The 19,042-nt window shown below is 49.5% G+C and overlaps 1 protein-coding gene across 3 annotated transcripts; it reads left to right on the top strand.

Annotated features, from left to right (window-relative positions):
• Positions 1 to 96: 96 nt before the first annotated feature.
• LOC116946582 (7-alpha-hydroxycholest-4-en-3-one 12-alpha-hydroxylase-like) lies at positions 97 to 16,116 on the top strand. Of its 3 annotated transcripts, none has more exons than XM_076070079.1 (12): positions 97 to 198; positions 894 to 935; positions 2,298 to 2,398; positions 4,452 to 4,575; positions 6,170 to 6,348; positions 6,892 to 7,068; positions 7,233 to 7,369; positions 7,937 to 8,124; positions 9,326 to 9,503; positions 9,993 to 10,180; positions 10,574 to 10,725; positions 10,971 to 16,116. In XM_076070079.1, exons 3-12 carry the CDS (start codon positions 2,310 to 2,312, stop codon positions 11,113 to 11,115), a joined length of 1,557 nt encoding a protein of 518 aa, XP_075926194.1. In that variant the 5' UTR covers positions 97 to 198; positions 894 to 935; positions 2,298 to 2,309; the 3' UTR covers positions 11,116 to 16,116. The 3 variants fall into 3 exon arrangements, with proteins under 3 accessions (XP_075926194.1, XP_075926196.1, XP_075926195.1); XM_076070081.1 differs by having other exon boundaries at positions 7,943 to 8,124; XM_076070080.1 differs by lacking the exon at positions 894 to 935 and having other exon boundaries at positions 166 to 198.
• The last annotated feature ends 2,926 nt before the right edge of the window (positions 16,117 to 19,042 follow it).

Consider the following 19,042-nt stretch of genomic DNA (forward strand, 5'->3'; position numbering starts at 1 on the left):
GATTCCCATGCGTTCACACACGCTGAATTGGAAATCGATTCTTCTCAATTTCAACAACAAATTCCACGAGCGAGCGAGCACTCGGAGCTGTGTCGTCTGGAGGCAACCCGTCTCCCCCGTGTGTCTTGTGTGTTCGTCTTCTTCTTCTTGGTGGTGGTGCTCCACAACACTTGCCCCCCACCTCCCACAACAAGTCTGGTGAGGGAGGTTGGCGTCTCCGTTGATGCTGCGGCAGCGTCACGGCGGATGAGTTCTAACCCTTGCGAATTGTTAAAAAAAGCGCAGGCGTCGTTTGTGGAACGGATTTAATACTTTTAATGCGTGTCGTAATCTTCCGTCTTGTGAGCGTTTTGGGTGCGTCCACGCGTATGCGTTTTTGCAATAGTTGTGTTTTAAAATCGTCGAGTTATTGCTCATATCCACGTGGATTTTGCGAGTGAATCTGCCTCGGCTTGTTGAATTTTAGGTAAGAATTCAGTACCGGGTTTCCGTCTTCACTGACATTAACCACCGTCACTGTCACCGCCGCCACCACACACACTTACAAGTACTATGTAGCCTTGATTTAAAGCTTTCGTGACTGCAGGGATTCATATTCTTGGTTCTTTCGGTAACGTCACCACGTAGAAGGGAAACAATAAAAAAATATACATAAAACAATAAAAGTGAGAATGTTATTGTTTTTGTATATTTTAATTTCATGGTTTCCCTTCTACGTGACTTTACCGGAAGAACCAAGAATATATATACAGTATAGTTATTATAGGAGACATGGTCTAAACAGCCAACATCATCATCATAACAGTATCACATGGAATTCAGCATCACTGATATATTGGCGTCATTGTCACTTACATTATCATCACTTGCATTGTCATCTCTGTATGTCTTAGGAAGAAGGTCCATCGCCTGAAACGTCACCTTTTTTTTACCAGGTAAGATCGACTGAACTATAAAAGTATCAATCTAGATTTGAAGTTTTCGTGACTGCAATGATCCACATACTCTTTGGTTATTTCGGTAAAGTCACGTAGGTAATAAAATAAAACAAAATAAATTAAATCATGTTGTGCGAGACGTGGCCACATTTGTTTAGAAGGTAAATAATCGAAACAAATTAAGCACGCGCACGTAAGTACAACTGCTTTGTTTCATCAAACCTATGTACTTATCGACATTCTACATTTCTCCAACTATTGAGAACCAAAGGGGATGCAAGGCTACAGTAAAGGTGGCCTACTGTTTTTCAAATAATGCCACAGGCTTTTTTTTAATGACCATCGTGAAGGAGACGGTGTGTGTTCGTGGATAGTACAACTGCAGTATTAACCAGGGCGGCCGGGAGGCTCGAACCTTGAACCTCTGCAACAAACGGCAAATGCACTTCCGCTGGGCAATGTCACCGCCCCGTGTTGTATTGTGTTATATCATTGTGTTATATGTGTAGTGCCGTGAATTCACTCGGACAACAACCGTCTCTTTTTCCGCCGTCACTTTTATTCCATCGTTCCGTACACACAGTAATTCTCTCCGTGCTCCGCCAACTCGGACACTCCAATTTACTTCAGCATCGTCCGTGCATCCCCTTCCACACACAGTGTTCCTTCTATCTCTTCACACACAGTGTCTTCCCTTCCACACACAGTGGTCCGTCTTCTATCTCCTCACACACAGTATCGCCGCTATCTCTTCACACGCAGTGACTTCCCTTCCACACACAGTGGTTCGTCTTCTATCTCCTCACACACACAGTATCCTGTCTGTATATTCACACACAGTGACTCCATCTATCTATTCACGCACAGTGACTTCATCTATCTCCGCTAACGCTGACTCTCCCTATCGCTATTTACTGTCTTTGGGGTCCGGCTCTCTATCTATTCTTCCCTAACATTTCCAGCTGTCGTCTCGTATCTCTTCACCTCTCGCCAACAACTGCCCAGCAATAACTCTCCAATAACAACTCCCCAGCAGCAACTCTACTCCGTTCAAACCACCTCGCGTTTTATCCCCTCTCGCATTAGCCTTAATTAATTGCCACGTTCCGCCAGCTCGCACCTGTCCCCTCCATCAGACATCCAGACGCCACCACTTAACACTAACAGCCTCTAGACCAATCACAGCCCTCGTGCCACGACTCCCTTAATTACTTCCGGTTGTTTACGCCACCCGCGACTCGACCACCTGTTCGACCTCATGTGACCCGTTCTCCTTGTCTGTCTGTACGTACTGTATATGGCCAATTCCTATGCGTATTGTTTACTCCACTACATATGGTACATTATTGCGTTGTGTAGAGGTGATTCGTAATGGCCGGCTTGGTGCTGTTCGCGTCCTCATGTGTCGTGGGGCTCCTCGTCATCATCGGTCTCGTCCTGTTCGTCACACGGAGAAGCCAGTGAGTGAGGCTCACCATTCTTCGCCATTGCTTTACCACACTGATCCGCTCATCACCACTACTCAATCGCAACACCTTATTGCTCCTCACAGTTACCACTCCGCTCCAATAAAACACTTGCGATGCTTTGCCATTACACACTCGGCACTCTGCAACACTGCACACTCACCACGCTTTACCATTATACACTAACCAAACCACACCACGACATTTTGTATTAAACCTCATCACACCATTGCACACCTTGCTACACCTAAAAAAATCATACCATACCTAACCACTGTTCACCTCAGCAATTCACATATTTCCACCCCATTACACACCTCATCATTACACATTCCATAAAACTTATAATAAAAACTAATAAGTACCATGGCCTAATCTTCTTCTATATATATGAAGAGGAGTCGGAGACTGGTTTAAGCACTTTTTTATTTCTCCAACGCACAACAACACCCGTTCCAAAACCAACCCCGAACACGCGTCTCGCAGCCCCTTTTAACCCCTCCATCTCCGTGCTCGCTCCCAATACACATCCACGTCTGGCACGCCTGGTCCGGGTGACGCTATGGCCCTTTATCCCCTGACCCCCGTCCAGCGCATTCCCGTGCGTGTGATTGGTGCGTGTTTTAGTGAGAGCGGAGATTTCGTGTCTGAGTGGTGCGTGTGCGTGAGGGTGGCTCGCAGATCCTTTACATCTATAAAAGTCAAAAATTGTCTGTGGGTTTGTGTGTGGCTTTGTGCGTGTTCGCGCGCTTGCGAACGATTTCACTCTCCAACGGTGGGGTTTACGTTAAATAAAAATAGCCAGGTACCTTGCCGTAAGCCCTGCCGTGAGCAAGCGCTATTCCTTTTTCACATCCGTCAACTTTAGATTAGTTTAATTTGCGATTTAGTGAGATTTTTGCGTGCTACCTCTTTATTTTTTTAATCTATTACGCGTGCATGCGCCTTTGGTGGGGGGGACGGCCCAGGCCAAGTCGCACGCCTTCGGTGAGGGTAAGGGGGACATTTTATTTTGCGTTAAAAATGCTACTGAAATACACTAAACGCTCAGGTAAATTATATTCTTGGTTCTTTCTGTAAAGACTTTCGGTAAAGACTTTACTGAAAGAACCAAGAATATGAATTCCTGCAGTCACGAAAGCTTTAAATCAAAATTTAGCTCAGGTAAATTCTTCACTGTGTGATGTCCCCCTCACCCCGATGTGTGCAGTTACTACTATACAGTTGGTAGATGCTACCACTATAGGCCGTAGATATTATTGCAGAGCGGCCGGGGAGATCGTGGCTAGGGGGGGGGGGGTCAGGGGTAGCAGCCCAGCCCCAGCCTGCCAAGGTGCCACCTCGGCCAGCTGGACAATCTAGGCGAGGCCGAAGGCTCTCCATGGGACTAGGCCTCACCACGCCACTCCGTCAGGTGATTACTTTGTGCTATAGAGTCGATAAATACTGCTATAGAGTCAGCATGTACTACTGTAGTGATAGCAGGTACCACCACAGTTGGTATGCACTGCTGTAATCATAGTAGGTACCACCACAGTCAGTACGCACTGCTGTTAGATTTTTAAGAGTACAGTAAAACCTTGGATTCCGAGCATAATTCGTTCCAGAAACGTGTTTGTAATCCAAAGCACTCGTATATCAAAGCACTCGTATATCAGTTGTGATCACGTGACGCTTGCCAGACAAAGCATATACGTACTACTCGTATTGCAAGACCTCGCTCGTTTATCAAATTAATATTTATTTAAAATGTTTGCTCATCTTGCAAAACACTCGCAGACCAAGTTACTCGCAATCCAAGGTTTTACTTTAGTTTGGAAATATTTTTTTGGCCCGGGCAATGCCGGGGGTATATAAGCTAGTGGGCTATAAAACTGGTAGCACACCCCTCCTCCTGTCCCTAATGCCTGAACTCTATCTCTAGCCCCTCTCCTCATTCCCTGGCCTTGCTCCGTTCCCCCCACTCAATACCCACATGCCCCCCCCACCTCAATGCCCCTCCACCTTCCCAACCCATCAATGCCATCTGTGCCCCCCCCCCCCCCAGGCACCCAGGAGAGCCTCCTCTTGATAAAGGCCTCATCCCATGGCTGGGTCATGCCATCGAGTTCCGGAGAAACATGTACACCTTCCTGCGGCGCATGCAGCGCAAGCACGGAGACACCTTCACGGTCAGCAACAGCAGCAGTGGGGGACAGTGGGAACAAATAAACGTGGAACAAATAAACGGGATATATGATAATGAAATAGGGCAGATCAACATACAAGTACATTGTAGTGAGTGCTGTATTATTATGCAATTTACACAAACAGGGAGTTTATTGTCACAAGAAGACTTGCAGATCTCCTCAGGCATCTTATTTATGAAGAGGATGTCCTAGGAAATCCAGGACAGGTGACAACCATAGTGGGGGTAAATAACCTCTAATATCTCCATACACAAACTCTCCTAGGCCTAGGTTACAAAGCCAAAAAGTACAAAATTCATTTTTAAAATGTGGGGGCCACTAATTTTGACATTTTGGTTTTAAAATTAGTTTTTACTTTTTCATTCCAGTCAATTCGATGCCTCTAACTTGCACATGTTATCTGATTCATATATCCCTCTGTCTCTCAGTATAATTCCAAGCATGCACCTCCTCTCCCGTGATTTTCTGTAGCCCCTTCTTTTGTTAAACTTTCTTTGTCAAATCTGGTTGTTTTATTCCTTAAGCACATTGATTGTTTTCATTAAGTTTAGTTTTTCAAAAGAATTGCAACCTACTCTTGTCCACCTCTTTATTTCATCCTTTAATCCCGGTCAGCCTTCACATAAACCCTGATGTCTATTCCAGTTGTGTTCCTCCAACACAAATCTTTATTTGTTTGTTCAACTCTACTTGTTTTTTTTCCATACTTATCTTGAGCCCCATTTTGCAACCTTTTTAAATTGTGTTGCCCCTCACACCAACATGTCATGACCAAGTGTGGACTCAAATTCTAAACTGTGAATAACTAAATAAGATCCATACTAAAACCTGAATAGAATTACATAGGTTGTCTTCAACTAGACTAAGACTGTGACTAATATAAAATGTGCTGAATAAATTCATCCTACTGTGTACGTGTGTGCACTTGAAATTGTGCATGCCAATCATGTGCGTCTGTGCTTGGCACAAGCACCATGGTGATGTCACCGCCACTTAGAGGCAAATGGGCAGCGGTTGTTTATTGTTGTAACTTAGTGGATAGCACATATCACTACAAACTCAGTGAAGATTGTTTTATTTCAACTCATGGCCAACATCAGTGGTAAATATGAGCCTCCCCTAGGTCAACTCAGCTATAATTTCACATCTGTGCGGTGTGTAAACATCAGCAATGGTTCAACAAAAGGCAGCCAGGCACGGCGCTGGCAACATCACCACCTTGCGCACCCTGACGTCCTCCGCCAACCTCCTGTTCTTTGGGTTCAAGGATGATGTCGACAATCGTCGGCTGTTCTTCGAAGTCTGCATGTGGCTGCATTGATCAATTTGGGAGACACAGCACTTGTCACTTAATGCAGAGCCACGTGGGTAGTTGGGCTGATCGAGATCGACGCTATCTTCCTTCCTGGTGCTACATCTCCTACTCTGCAACGAGATTCTTTTCAAATTTTCGGACGCCATTTTTAATGGCGTGGTGACACAGACTACTCGCTAACAGCACTCGTTTCAGCAGCCTGCGTAGGCCATACGCGGGATCTTTTCATTGTCTCTGTGTGTCTCCCCTGCACCGCCGCAGGTGTGCTTGGGCGGGAAGTACATCACGTTCATGCTGGACCCACACGATATGGCGGCCGTGGCACGCGAACCACGCTCCGCGCTTGACTTCAAAGCATTTGCACGCCAGCTCGTCTTGGTCGTCTTTGGCGTAAACATCAAGGTCGAGTACCATACGGCCACCAGCGCCCACAACGTTAGGTGCGGCACCTCAAGCTACAGCTCGCACCAAAGCTCAATCGTGATCCTTTTAACTTTGGCGCAGAGTGGCGCAGTGGTAACACACGGTTGTGTTGTACTGTTGAGTGTGGTGCATATTCCAGTCGCCTCAGGCAATCAAACCAGGGCACCTGGGTATGTACGCTGACCTGCCAGCAAGCCTTCGACACATCACCGTGGCCTCAAGGTGCAACTAGCCTGGCTCATGCACCATGGTGATGTCACCGCCACTTTGTGGCGAATGGCGGTTGTTGGTGTGCTCTTGTGTGTGCTCATGTGGGGAGCTCTAGTGTAGTGGGTAGCCCACTGACCTGGGTTTACTTGCCACTAACGGCCAACATCCGTGACGAATATCTGTTGGAGCCCTCCCCGGGGTCGACTGAGCCATAAATTAGTCCTTGGTATGGTATGGAGACAAAGTCAGCCAAGTTATGGGATGATGAAACACTCCCTTGCTCCAACAGCTGCACAGGGGACCGTTGTGCGCTCGCGTGTGCATGGTCGCGTGTGCGTGTCGCCCCGCAGCCACTTGCAGGGCGACGGGCTGGTCGCCTTGACAGACGCCATGATGTCCCAGCTGCACCTGCTCATGGGGCCAGGTTCATTCAATGAAGGAAACGGTCGTGGGGGGTGCGGGGGGCACGGGGACGCTAAGTGGCATGAATCCGGTCTCTTTGACTTCTGCTATGGCATCGTGTTCAGGTATGCTACACTGAGTTCTGCTCCTCTTCTTGTGCTCCCCTCTTGCTATTTTCCCTCCGTTGTTTTCATTGTGATTTTCAACATCGTTATCATTGCCATCGTCATTATCTTCATCATTGTGGTTATCATCGTTATTGAGTAATGCCTGTCCATGCTGCACGTAGAGCCGGCTACCTGGCTTTGTTTGGCCAGGAACCGGGCGGGCCGGCAAGGCAGACCACACACTCCCTGGAGGTGTTCAAGGAGTTCCGCAAGTACGATCAGCTGTTCCCCGCCATCGCCACGTCCACGCTCTGGCCCGGTATGACACAATATTCATGATGCACGTCTCAAGTATCTTTTATAACTGCAGTGCCCGGAGAACACCCACGAGCACGAGTGGATCATCGTCGGTGCTGGGGTGGTGCCACAGGCCTACAGAGATTTTATAAATTGTCACGAATGTGAGGTCAGCATTCGACTAAAAAAAAAAATGTGTCCCTTTTGTGTTTTCTGTCATGCATGTTTTGTCTCGTATGGCCCATTGTCATAACTCTAACTGCCCAGCAAGCTACTCATCTGTTCAACAATCCGGTTACTCAACCACCCGCTCATTCACCCACCCGCTCACCTACCCATTCACCCGCTCAACTACCCGCTTACCCACCTGCTTACCCACATGATTAGCCACTTACACATCCGCTCTCCCACACCCTTACACACTCACTCCCCCACGTGCTCACCTGCTCATCCATTTACTCACCCACTGGCTCACTCACCCACCCACTTAACTGCTTGACCGTCCTCTTGTTCCCCAGCTCACTTGTCCCTCTATCTCTCCCTCCCCCCTCCCTACACATCCCCACCCCTCCCCCCAATTCTCTCCTAGGCTCAGCCCAGCGGAAGGAAGCAGACCGACTCAAGTCGTGGTTCTGGGAGCACTTGACGGTGTCGCTGCTGCGTGTGCGTGAGCACGTCAGCCCCTGGATCTTGGGCCGCGACGAAAAGCTTGTCGAGCTGCAGGCCGACAAAGAGACCCGGGATCGCACCTTGTTCATGCTGCTCTGGGCCTCTCAGGTAAGGCCCCTGAATCAGCCCTGCAGCAGAGCCTTATGCAAAGTGACAGACGCTTGTGTTGCACCCAAAACGTCGTGATTTATTTTATACCTACGTGACTTTGCCGAAAGAACCAAAGAGTATGGGGGGGGGGGGGTGTTGATCTACAAAACTCACAACACTGTTCATGTTTAAACAGGCTTTTTTAAAATTGTTAAACACTAAAAAGAATGAGTAACTATGCGATTTGCTTTTGTCTTAAATTATAAAAAGCAAACTGCATCTCCCTTGAATGTGAGCTTCCGTACATCCCAGACAGCCAGCCAGCAAAACTTGTTATCTTGTATTGAGCCCTCTCTCCACCTTCCTCTTGCCTTCCTCTGTACTATATATATCCCAGTTCATCTCTCTTTCTCGATTTGCTACGTTCTTCATTCCTCTCCCTTTTTCTACCTCTCCCTCCCTCCCTCTATATTCTCCTCTCTTCCACTATATCGTCCCTACCCCTATCTCTCTGTTTATCTCACTCTCATTATTCCAACTTCTCCCTTTCCCATCTCAATCTCTCTTGCCTCTCCCGAATCATCTCACTGCCTGTCGTCTTCCCTCGCCCTAATTTTATTTTTTTTTGCTCTCTTTTACCTCTCCGTTTCACACCCTTTCACTCTCTCCCTGCCCTTCTCCTCTCCGTTCCTCTCCATCTCTTCCTCCCTCCTCTATCACCCTCCCTCACCTCCTGCTATCTCTCTCCTCTATCGCATGCGGGAGATACACGGCCAGGCTGAAGGGTGGGAGGATGGGGGGGGAGAGTCATGATGTCAGCACAACACACAAACCCGACTCAACACTGTGGGATCATCACGCAGATCTGCATGATGATGTCACCTCTGCGCATGCGCGCTTGCTTGTGTGCCAGGAATCCAGCCAGAAAAACTTTTATCTAATACATACGGTGCGAAAGAAGTTCAACATACGTACGCCAATTTGGCTAATTTTGCTTAAAGTGCCGACATACCCATGACTACACCTGCGAAAGTACGCATTGGTTTAATACGTTTTTACTTGACTATAACAATTTACCTTGGCAAGGCAGGAGGTGGCGCCCTTCATACGTACGAATAGTGATGGAATTTTATTAAATTGTTTGATCTACCAACCTGGCCTCCAAAGTGCAGGCGGGCAGCAAAGCGACCACAGGCTGGAATGTCCCCCATGTGACCAGGGTAACACGGGCCCCGCGGCGTTCTGGACGCTGGCGTATCTGATGAAGCACGCGGACGCCATGGCTGCCGTGCGCGCCGAGGTGCAGCAGCTGCTGGAGGCGACGGGGCAGAGCGACGGTGCGGAGACGCAAGAGATCTCGCTGACGCGCGACATGCTCGTCAACACGCCCGTGCTTGGTGTGTCTATGCACGTGCCCACTCACCTGCTCACTCGCTTACTTGGCCACCTGCCCACCCACTCGCCTATCCGCTTAATCTAATACTCACAGAGATCCCCACCCCGCTGTATATCCTTTAACAAACTTTTCGGGCAAGTGCGATTGGCCAACAACTATGAAGTCCAACAGAGTATACGAGGAGGTGGGTGGCAAGCATCACGACTGTCCACCTTTGTTACCGAAATGCTGACATTTTCACACTGCATCAGGTACTCATTTTAGACTGAGTCGATAGAGGGGAGGTCGAGAACCGGTTTCAGATATTTATCACCAATGTTTGCCGCGGGCGGGTATCAAACTCGGTTCGCCAGGTTCATAGCACAGTGTGCCAACTACTGCTCAAACGCTCCCTACATGCACCTGCTCATGCACCCGTAATGTGCATGCCGCATCAGTGCGACTTGGCATCATGACTCCTCCTTACCCCTCACCCCTCTTCCCAATTCAGACAGCGTGATTGAGGAGATGCTGCGCCTTCGCTCGGCTCCCATCCTCATGCGTGCCGTCCAGCAGGACATGACGCTGCAGGTTCCAGGCGCCAGCGGGCCGGGCACCAAGCTCCGCGCCGGTGATCGCCTCGCCATGTTCCCTCACCTGAGCCCCCACATGGACCCCGAGGTCCACGCGGATCCCGAGGTGGGGGAGGCTGCTGTCCGTGAGTGTCTGTCGTAGAGGCCAGGGCAAGTGCTCCGGTCTCCGCCCACCTGAAGAAAAACACTCGTTAAGATGGAATGATCAATTAGGTGGCAGTACAGCAAATAATCATAGTAACAATATTGTAGTTATACTGTGTTGGGAGGTTTTTTCTGGTTTTCTCCAGACTCCTCCCACACAGTCCCACAAGCTGAACAAGTAATTTACTAAACAATTCCAAACAGGATTGTGATATTCTTGCGACTGAGTGCATCGTTCATTTAAAAAAAAGGAGCACCTGATTAGGCCATCCTCTTGTTCCGCTCTGCCATATGGCAACCGCCTTGCAGCTCACCTGCCCATCTCTGACGCGTTGTCTCATTCCGCCAATGGCAGGAGTTTAAGTTCGATCGCTTCCTGAACGAGGACGGCTCCAAGAAGACGGACTTCTTCAAGTCTGGGCGCAAGCTCCGGTATCCCACAATGGCCTGGGGTGCCGGTGTGTCCATCTGTCCTGGGAGATTCTTCGCTGCCAACGAGATCAAACAGTGAGTTCCCCTTTTGTGACCAGGGCCGGATTAACGCAGGGTCCTGAGGGGATGCAGCTTGGGCCAACATTTATGTTACCCCTACAATCTTGAGAAGTGGGGAGGGTCGTCGTGTTTGTGCGCATGCGTCAATGTCCGTACGTGCGTAAATGTGCATACGTCAATGTGTATGTGTCAATGTGCATGCGTCAATGTGAGTGCGTCAATGTGCGTGCGTGCGTGCGTGTGTGCGTGTCTCTGCTCAGGTTCATTGTGCTGATGCTGATCCATTACGACATCGAGTTCTCCGACCCCACCACTAAAGTGCCAGACATCAACGTGTCGCGATTCCCATTTGGCGTCATGCACCCAACGCACGAAATTTGCTTCCGTTACCGCCCGCGCTTCTGAACAGCGGTCAACACTACCCTCCTTGCCTGGTCTCTAACCCTGCCCTGCTGCTCCTTCTCCCTCTCCTGTGAAGATGCTGTTTGCATCTCCGACATCTCTCAAATTAGACGATGAAGGCTGTTTTAGTCGCTTGAAATTGTTCGTCTCTCTTTGATTGTTAAACCTGTTTGGTTAAACGCTTGTCCATTCTACCACCTGTTAATCTGTCCGTACATCTGTCAGTCCATCTCTCTGTACAATTATCTCTTGGTTGGTCTGTTTATCTTCGTCTATATTTCTGCCCATCTGTCTACATGTCCGTTTCTGTGCTGCATGGCTGTCTCTCCACCTGTTTGTCCAACTATCTGTCGGCCTGCCGTTTGTGCATCCACCTGTTTATGTTATCTCCATTTTCATGTATCTGCCCACATGTTTAGTTATTCATCTATCCTTTCATTAATCGGTCATTATCATAAATCTTACTGACTGCTTAAATTGAATTCTGTGAAGGTCAGCGACATAAATATGGGTGCTGCAACCCAGATAGAATTGCAACGTTATCTGATTTTATGCCTTGTGTTGAATAAGTCTTTGGCATGGAAAGTAAAGTGTTGTTTATTCGATTAAACGTTTGGAAAAAAAATACAAAGGGTGGATGAATTAATTACAATATACGCATCCTGCAAACAACATATCCTACTCCCGAAGAGAAGAAAATATTCATAAAATCAAGTGTACACGTATTTTATAACTTATATAAAGATTTACGGTTATATCTAGTTTAGAAATAGCATTATCACCCATGCACATTGCATCGCACAATCGCTATGTAACAAGCTGAAAGAGCAACCAGGTGGTGAGCCGGCGCTTTAAACAATTGCCCAAGCTCTGCAATCCTCTATATTTTAAGATGTTTTAAGCCAATTAATGAGTGTAGTATGCATGTGGGAAGAAAATGGAGCCAACCAGAGAAAGCGAGGGAGCAACATTCTATACCACCTGGCAAGGCATGGCACCTAGATACCCATAGGAAGTGAGTAACAATAATTGTATGATCTACAAACCCTTACCTCCACAGTGCTGGATTATAGGTGTGACCCACCATCACTAAAGATGCGTAGAATGAGTTTTTGGGTCAAAGTAACCTACACTTGACATTGCATCCAATCACTAACAAATTATGCGACTGGACTAAAAACTACACGTAAATTACTGTACAGCACCAAATGCCAGAGTAACAATTCCTTCAGCTTTTATATGTTTAGTTTTTATTGAAAATCTAAGCAACTTAAGTTTCCCAGCTATGTTTTAGTTATTTTTCCTATCTAATCTCCACTTCATCTGCTATGCGGGCTGATTGACCTTGGAAAGGATCACGGCCATGTGACAACAGACTGCGCGATAAACGTTCAAGGTTTTACAAGAGGCAACCGAGTAAAGGTTGGGGGCAGGGTGCACAGATGGAGGTTAGAGGGTGGATGGCATGGGGTTGCAATGAAGATTTTTGGTTGACGTTGACCTTCATTTAACAGAAAAAATAAGCTTGGACGTATTGCGCGGTTGAGAGTGCAGTTTGCGGTGATGGATTTGTCATCCATGGCAACCGACTACAGAAAACTGTCCGATATAGAACCGGTTTTAGAACCGGTTTTTCAACCAGTACAGACCAACATTCTTGGTTCTTTCAGTAAAGTCACGTAGAAGGGAAACAAAATAATAAAAATATAAAGCATTTTTTAATTAGTTTTGTTTCCCTTCTACGTGACTTTACCGAAAGAACCAAGAATATGAATCCCTGCAGTCACGAAAGCTTTAAATAAATAAACATCTGTAAAGAACCCTCATTGTATGTGATGAAGAACCGTCATCTGATACAGAACCCCAATTTCACGTCACTTGTCTCATCCAATGCAGAGGCCTTTTCTCGTGTGATACAGAGTCCTTGTCTCATCTGTAGTGGAGTAAACAATACGCATAGGAATTTGCCATATACAGTACATACAGACAGATAAGGAGAACGGGTCACATGAGGTCGAACAGGTGGTCGAGTCGCGGGTGGCGTAAACAACCCGAAGTAATTAAGGGAGTCGTGGCACGAGGGCTGTGATTGGTCGAGAGGCTGTTAGTGTTAAGTGGTGGTGTCGGGATGTCTGATGAAGGGGACAGGTGCGAGCTGGCGGAAAACGGCCAGCGAGCCACGTGGCAATTAATTAAGGCTAATGCGAAAGGGAATAAAACGCGAGGTGGTTTTGAACGGAGGGGAGTTGCTGCTGGGGAGTTGTTGTTGGAGAGTTGTTGCTGGGCAGTTGTTGGCGAGAGGTGAAGAGATACGAAGAAGACAGCTGGAAATGGTAGGGAAGAATAGATTCAGAGCCGGACCCCAAAGACAGTAAATAGCGATAGGGAGAGTCAGCGTTAGAGGAGATAGATGGAGTCACTGTGTGTGAATAGATAGATGGAGTCACTGTGTGTGAATAAACAGACAGGATACTGTGTGTGAATAGATATAAGAAGAACCACTGTGTGTGGAAGGGAAGTCACTGCGTGTGAAGAGATAGCGGCGATACTGTGTGTGAGGAGATAGAAGACGAACCACTGTGTGTGGAAGGGAAGACACTGTGTGTGTAGAGATAGAGGATGGAACACTGTGTGTGGAAGGGGATGCACGGACGATGCTGAAGTAAATCGGAGTGTCCGAGTTGGTGGAGCACGGAGAGAATTACTGTGTGTACAGAACGATGGAATAAAAGTGACGGCGGAAAAAGAGACGGTTGTCGTCCGAGTGAATTCACGGCACTACATTTGGTGTCAGAAAAAGTACAGAACACGCCACGATGTCAAGGAAAGTGGCAAAGAAAAGAAATGTGCCAGTGGACTCGGGCGGCGACAGCGACAACGACAATTTGCAGCCCGGCCAGATGGCCGGCAGTACTCCGGACGGTGACAGCGGTTCGGGTGGTGCTGAAGGCCCGGGATCGCCGGAGGATTGGCGAGTCCTCATGACCCAGTGGGAGGCCAGAATGGAGAAGTTGTCGGAGGAATTCCAGAACTTCTTGACGGAAAACCGCATTCAACTACCCGTACCGGGTCCACCGCCGGAGGTTGCCGCTCAGCCGGAGCGGTTGGAAGATTCTGACGACGAAGACGACCAGTCGGAGGGACCGCCACGACGGCTACACGTACAATGATTTGAGGCCAAAGTGGGAGATTGGACGGCATTCATACGAAGATTCCGTGCGGCTTACGAGTCCCTGAAGTGGACGGAGAGTGCCGCGTTACGAGCACTGCCGACGGCATTGGATGATGACTCCTTGGCGACTTTTAACGAACTCTCTGCCGCTGTCAGAAAAACATTGGACGGTGCTATTGCGGCAATGAGGAAGGTCTACGAGCCGCGGTCGGTCGCCAAACGTCGATTTCAACAGAGGAAACGGGAGGCCACGGAGTCCCCCCTGGCATTTCGCAGCGCCTTGCTGGCCCTCGCCCAGGTTGCGTACCCGGCGATGGACGAGGAGGGCTGGGACTCCCTGCTGCAGGAGAAGATGTTACAGCTGGCGAAGGAACTGAAAGTCGTCTTGTCGCTCCCGGACAAGGATGATGACGATGACGTGTCATCGCTGCTGATCGCCAGGAACATACAAGTCAACCTTGATATACGAGACGAACCAGCGGCTGCACGGTAGCGCAGCCGTCGCTGACGACCCCTGCCGGGGCTGCGAGCACGGTGGCAGTGGTGGTGGACGAGGCGCCGCCGATGGCAGCGGCGGCCGGAGTGTCGACCGGAGACCGACGGCGTCGTCCCGGGGCATATGGAGACGGCGTGCATCGGACATGCTACGAGTGTGGGCGGAGGGGTCATCTCGCCCGCGACTGCTGGAGACGAAGAGGTGGTCCTCCGTGGGCGCCGAACAACTACGGCGGGCGGTTCCCCCAAGACCAAGGATCCCGGGTGAGTCGAGATGCATTCAATACACGGCTGCCCTATCCACATCACTCATCCGCGTCATCTCAACCGTATTCATCGGGTTCGGATAGTACGCATGGCCGGGATATGTCGGGCGCGTTGGTACATCGTGTGTTGGGGACCGCGCCGGGATTGTCGGATGTGATGGCATGTATTCAAGGTGTTATGGTATGGGTTATTGTGGATACCGGGGCGTCGGCAACTCTCATTTCGTTGCAAACTTTTCGGTCGCTGCCGATGTCGCCTGGATCGTTAGCGCCAGTGGAAGGGTCATGTGTAGCGGCAAACGGGGGTAGTTTGGGCATTATGGGCTGCGTGGTTGTGACAATTCAAATTGGGGAGGTTATTGTGACAGGAAGTGTTTTGGTTTCAACGGCCTTGGCGGTACCGTGTTTGTTGGGGACGGATTTTTTGCAAAAGATGCCAATTAAGATTTCAGTGGAAAAAGGTTGTTTGGTATTACCGTTGGGGAAATGTATGAAATTTTTGGGGACGCCTTCGAAATTTGCGGTGGCGAACGCTGTGGTGCAGGCCGTGGTGAGCCGCACCGTGCGCGTCCCGCCTGCATCGTAAATATTGGTACCGCTACGGTTAAAGAAGGAATTGCCTTGGGATGAGCTACAGGAGGGAGTGCTGTTGATACCCTCAAATGCTGTGTCGAGAATGCCCACCGTGGTAGGAGCTTTGACCATAATACCAACTTATTGTGATCCCTTCATTTAAATTGTAAACGCGGGGCACAAAGAGGTTGTTATTCAAGGGGGCACTACGTTGGCGCACGCAACGGGTGTGCCGGGTCCAGAAACAAAAACATGTTTTGCTACGGTGCAAGATGAAATGTTGTCAAGGGAGGAGGACGATCCGGAATGGTTTAGGGATCTTTACAAACAAAACCCAGAGTTATCGCCTGTGCAACGGTCGAGTTTGCATGCGTTGCTAGTGGAATTTAAGGATGTGTTCAGTTCAGGGAAATACGACGTGGGTCGAACGACGTTGTTGCAGCATCGTATTGACACGGGGAACGCACCCCCGATCAGGTTAAATTCGCATCGTGTAGGTCCTCTTGAGAAAGAATGTATTCGGCGATCTGTTGATGAAATGCTAGAGCAGGATATTATCGCCCCATCGTCCAGCCCGTGGGGAGCCCCTATTGTCCTCGTTAAAAAACGTGACGGAACCATGCGATTTTGTGTTGACTATCGGAAATTGAATAAAGTTTCGGTGGCGGAAGCGTACCCGCTTCCACGAATTGATGATTCGCTGGACGCCCTGTCCGGTGCCAGAATCTTTTCGACCCTCGATTTGTTGTTGGGCTTTTGGCAATTGCCCCTGGATAAAGAGTCAAGACCTAAAACGGCATTTCAGACACCACAATGATTATATCAATTTAACGTGCTCCCGATGGGACTCCACTCAGCACTGGCGACCTTCCAGTGATTAATGGAACTCGTGTTGTCGGGCCTGCAGTGGGAGTCATGCTTGATATATTTAGATGATGTGATTGTTTTCAGTAGGAATTTCGATGAACATTTGCAACGGCTGCGCGCCGTTTTTGGCAGAGTGCGGCGCGCTGGATTGAAATTTAAACCACAGAAGTGCCAATTGTTGAGAAAATCGGTGAAGTATTTGGGGCACGTCGTTGGTGCGTCAGGAGTGGCCACTGATCTGGAAAAGACGAGTTGTGTGCGTACATGGCCAGTGCCGAAAACAGCAGGGGAAGTGCATAGCTTTGTGGGCTTTGCGTCGTATTATTGGCGGTTCGTTAAGGATTTTGCCACGATTGCTTGCCCATTGCATACGCTGACCGGGAAAGGTGTAAAGTTTCAATGGGGGATTGCTGAACAAAAATCGTTTGAAGCGTTGCGGGCCGCACTGGCGGACGCACCGCCGTTGGGCTACCCGGATTTTACGAAGCAATTTATACTTGACACGGATGCCTGTGATACGGGCATAGGCGTGGTTTTGTCACAAATGGTTGATGGCATCGAGAGAGTGGTGGCATATGGCAGCCGGGTGTTATCGCCGGCGGAGCAAAAATACCGTGTGATGCGTAGGGAATTATTGGCGATTGTCCATTTTGTGCGCCAGTACCGACCGTATCTATACGGCAGGGAATTTTTGATCCGCACTGATCACGCGGCGCTACAGTACTCGCTGCGCGTGGATCAGCCATCGGGGCAAATGGCTCGCTGGATTGAGACCCTCCAGGAGTACTCTTTCACGATCCAGCATAGGAATGGGATGCACCATGTAAACGCGGATGCTTTGTCGAGGTTGCCGCGACCGGCTGAGACGTGTCGGTGCAAAGAGGGCTCGCTGCGTTGCGGCCCGCCGCTGCAGGAGGTTCCGCAAACGGTCGCTGCAGCGGGTTCGGGGGTGCCAGGGATAATCCCTGGAGCAGAAATTGGACTGTTGGGGTTGTCATTGAAGCAGTGGAAGCAACTGCAGGTGGAAGATTCCTCACTGACCAGGATGAGGCTGCGTGCCTCTCGTTCAAGGGGATCGGAGGATCGCCCATTTTTGATGTTAACGGAGGGGTTGCTTGTTCGCTGGGATGTGGAAGCACAAAAATTTTGTATTGTTGTCCCGAAGGTGTTGCGGGGGAAACTGATTAACGAGGTACATGAGAAATTGCTGCATCTGGGGGAGAAGAAGACCACGTTGACGGTGGGGAGTGAATTTTACTGGCCGGGAATGTTTAACGATGTGAAACAGCATGTAAAAGCGTGCCAGGAATGTGCACAGAGGAAAGTGCCGGCACGGCCATATCGTGTCCCTTTGCAATCGATTCAAGTTTCGAGAGTGAACGAAATTGTGCCACTGGATATTTTGGGTCCGTTTCCCGTCACCCCCCGAGGGCACAGATATTTGCTCGTCGGGGTGGAATACTTAACTCGTTGGCCGATGGCATGGCCGCTAGTAGACCAGTCAGCGACGTCGATCTCTGAGGCTTTCTTGAATGGATACGTATTAGATAAGGGGGCCCCGGAACATTTGCTTATTGACCAAGGCAGAAATTTTTCATCAAAATTGATTAAGGACGTGTGTGACTCGCTGGGGACCAAAAAGATCCGGACGTCCCCGTACCACCCGCAGACTGACGGGATGGTCGAGCGGCTGCATAGGACGCTGACGTCCATGCTTTGTCACCAAGTAAACACCGCTCAAGATGATTGGGATCTGCATGTTGCAGCGACGCTGGCCGCGTATAGATTGGCCCCGCATGCCTCAACGGGGTACTCGCCATTTTTCTGATGTATGGACGGGAACCGGAAGCGCCGGCTATTGTGAAATTGGGAATTCGAAAACGGGAGAAATCTACGACGGTGCCTGCTCCGATGCAGGTGGCTTTGGACCGTCTAAGGGAAGCCCAAGAGGCTGCATTGCATAATACGGCACGACGACAAGCCGCTAACGAAAGATTGTTCGGCAGGCAGCGGCCACGAGAGCCGTGGAGTGTTGGAGATAAAGCCTGGTTGCACTGCCCCATGGTGCCGGTGGGAACGTCCCCGAAATGTCACCGCCCCTGGCAGGGGCCCGTTGATATTGTGGAGGTTTTACAGGATCAGAGTGTGCGAATAAAATTCAGTCGTCGGACATGGTTTGTTCACCCGTTGCGCCTGAAGAAATTTGTGTTACCATATGATGCGTCATCCCCCATCCGAGAGCGGCCTGTATTGGATGTGTCCGACGAACCTGTGGGGAGGTCACAAGTGCGCGTGTCCCAGAGATCTGCCCCCCGTATGCCTTCAGGATCGCCCTTTTTGGGCAGGGTTACCGACCGGACGCCGATTGAACGGCCACAGATCCGGACCAATGGCCGTCCCGACCATGAACGATGGACAGCCCCGCCAGCTGAGTGTCGCTGGGACAGGGATGGGCGCAGGGTTCATTGGCAAGACGAGCGAGGCCCTCCCTTATTGCAGGGTATCCCGTGCAGGGGAGATGGACCGGCAGCGGGAACCCGTTCCAGGAGGAATACAA

This window comes from Petromyzon marinus, chromosome 27 (assembly GCF_048934315.1).
Source record: "Petromyzon marinus isolate PM22_M1 ecotype Great Lakes invasive population chromosome 27, UKy_Petmar_22M1.pri1.0, whole genome shotgun sequence".
In the NCBI taxonomy this organism is placed as follows: Eukaryota; Metazoa; Chordata; class Hyperoartia; order Petromyzontiformes; family Petromyzontidae; genus Petromyzon; species Petromyzon marinus.

Bases quoted from the DNA above. Each gene is read 5' to 3' on its own strand.
- LOC116946582 (XM_076070079.1), top strand. From the start codon at position 2,310: ATGGCCGGCTTGGTGCTGTTCGCGTCCTCATGTGTCGTGGGGCTCCTC. The intron at 4,576-6,169 runs GTCAGCAACAGC...GCACCGCCGCAG, and splicing joins AGCACGGAGACACCTTCACG to GTGTGCTTGGGCGGGAAGTA. The intron at 6,349-6,891 runs GTGCGGCACCTC...GTCGCCCCGCAG, and splicing joins ACCAGCGCCCACAACGTTAG to CCACTTGCAGGGCGACGGGC.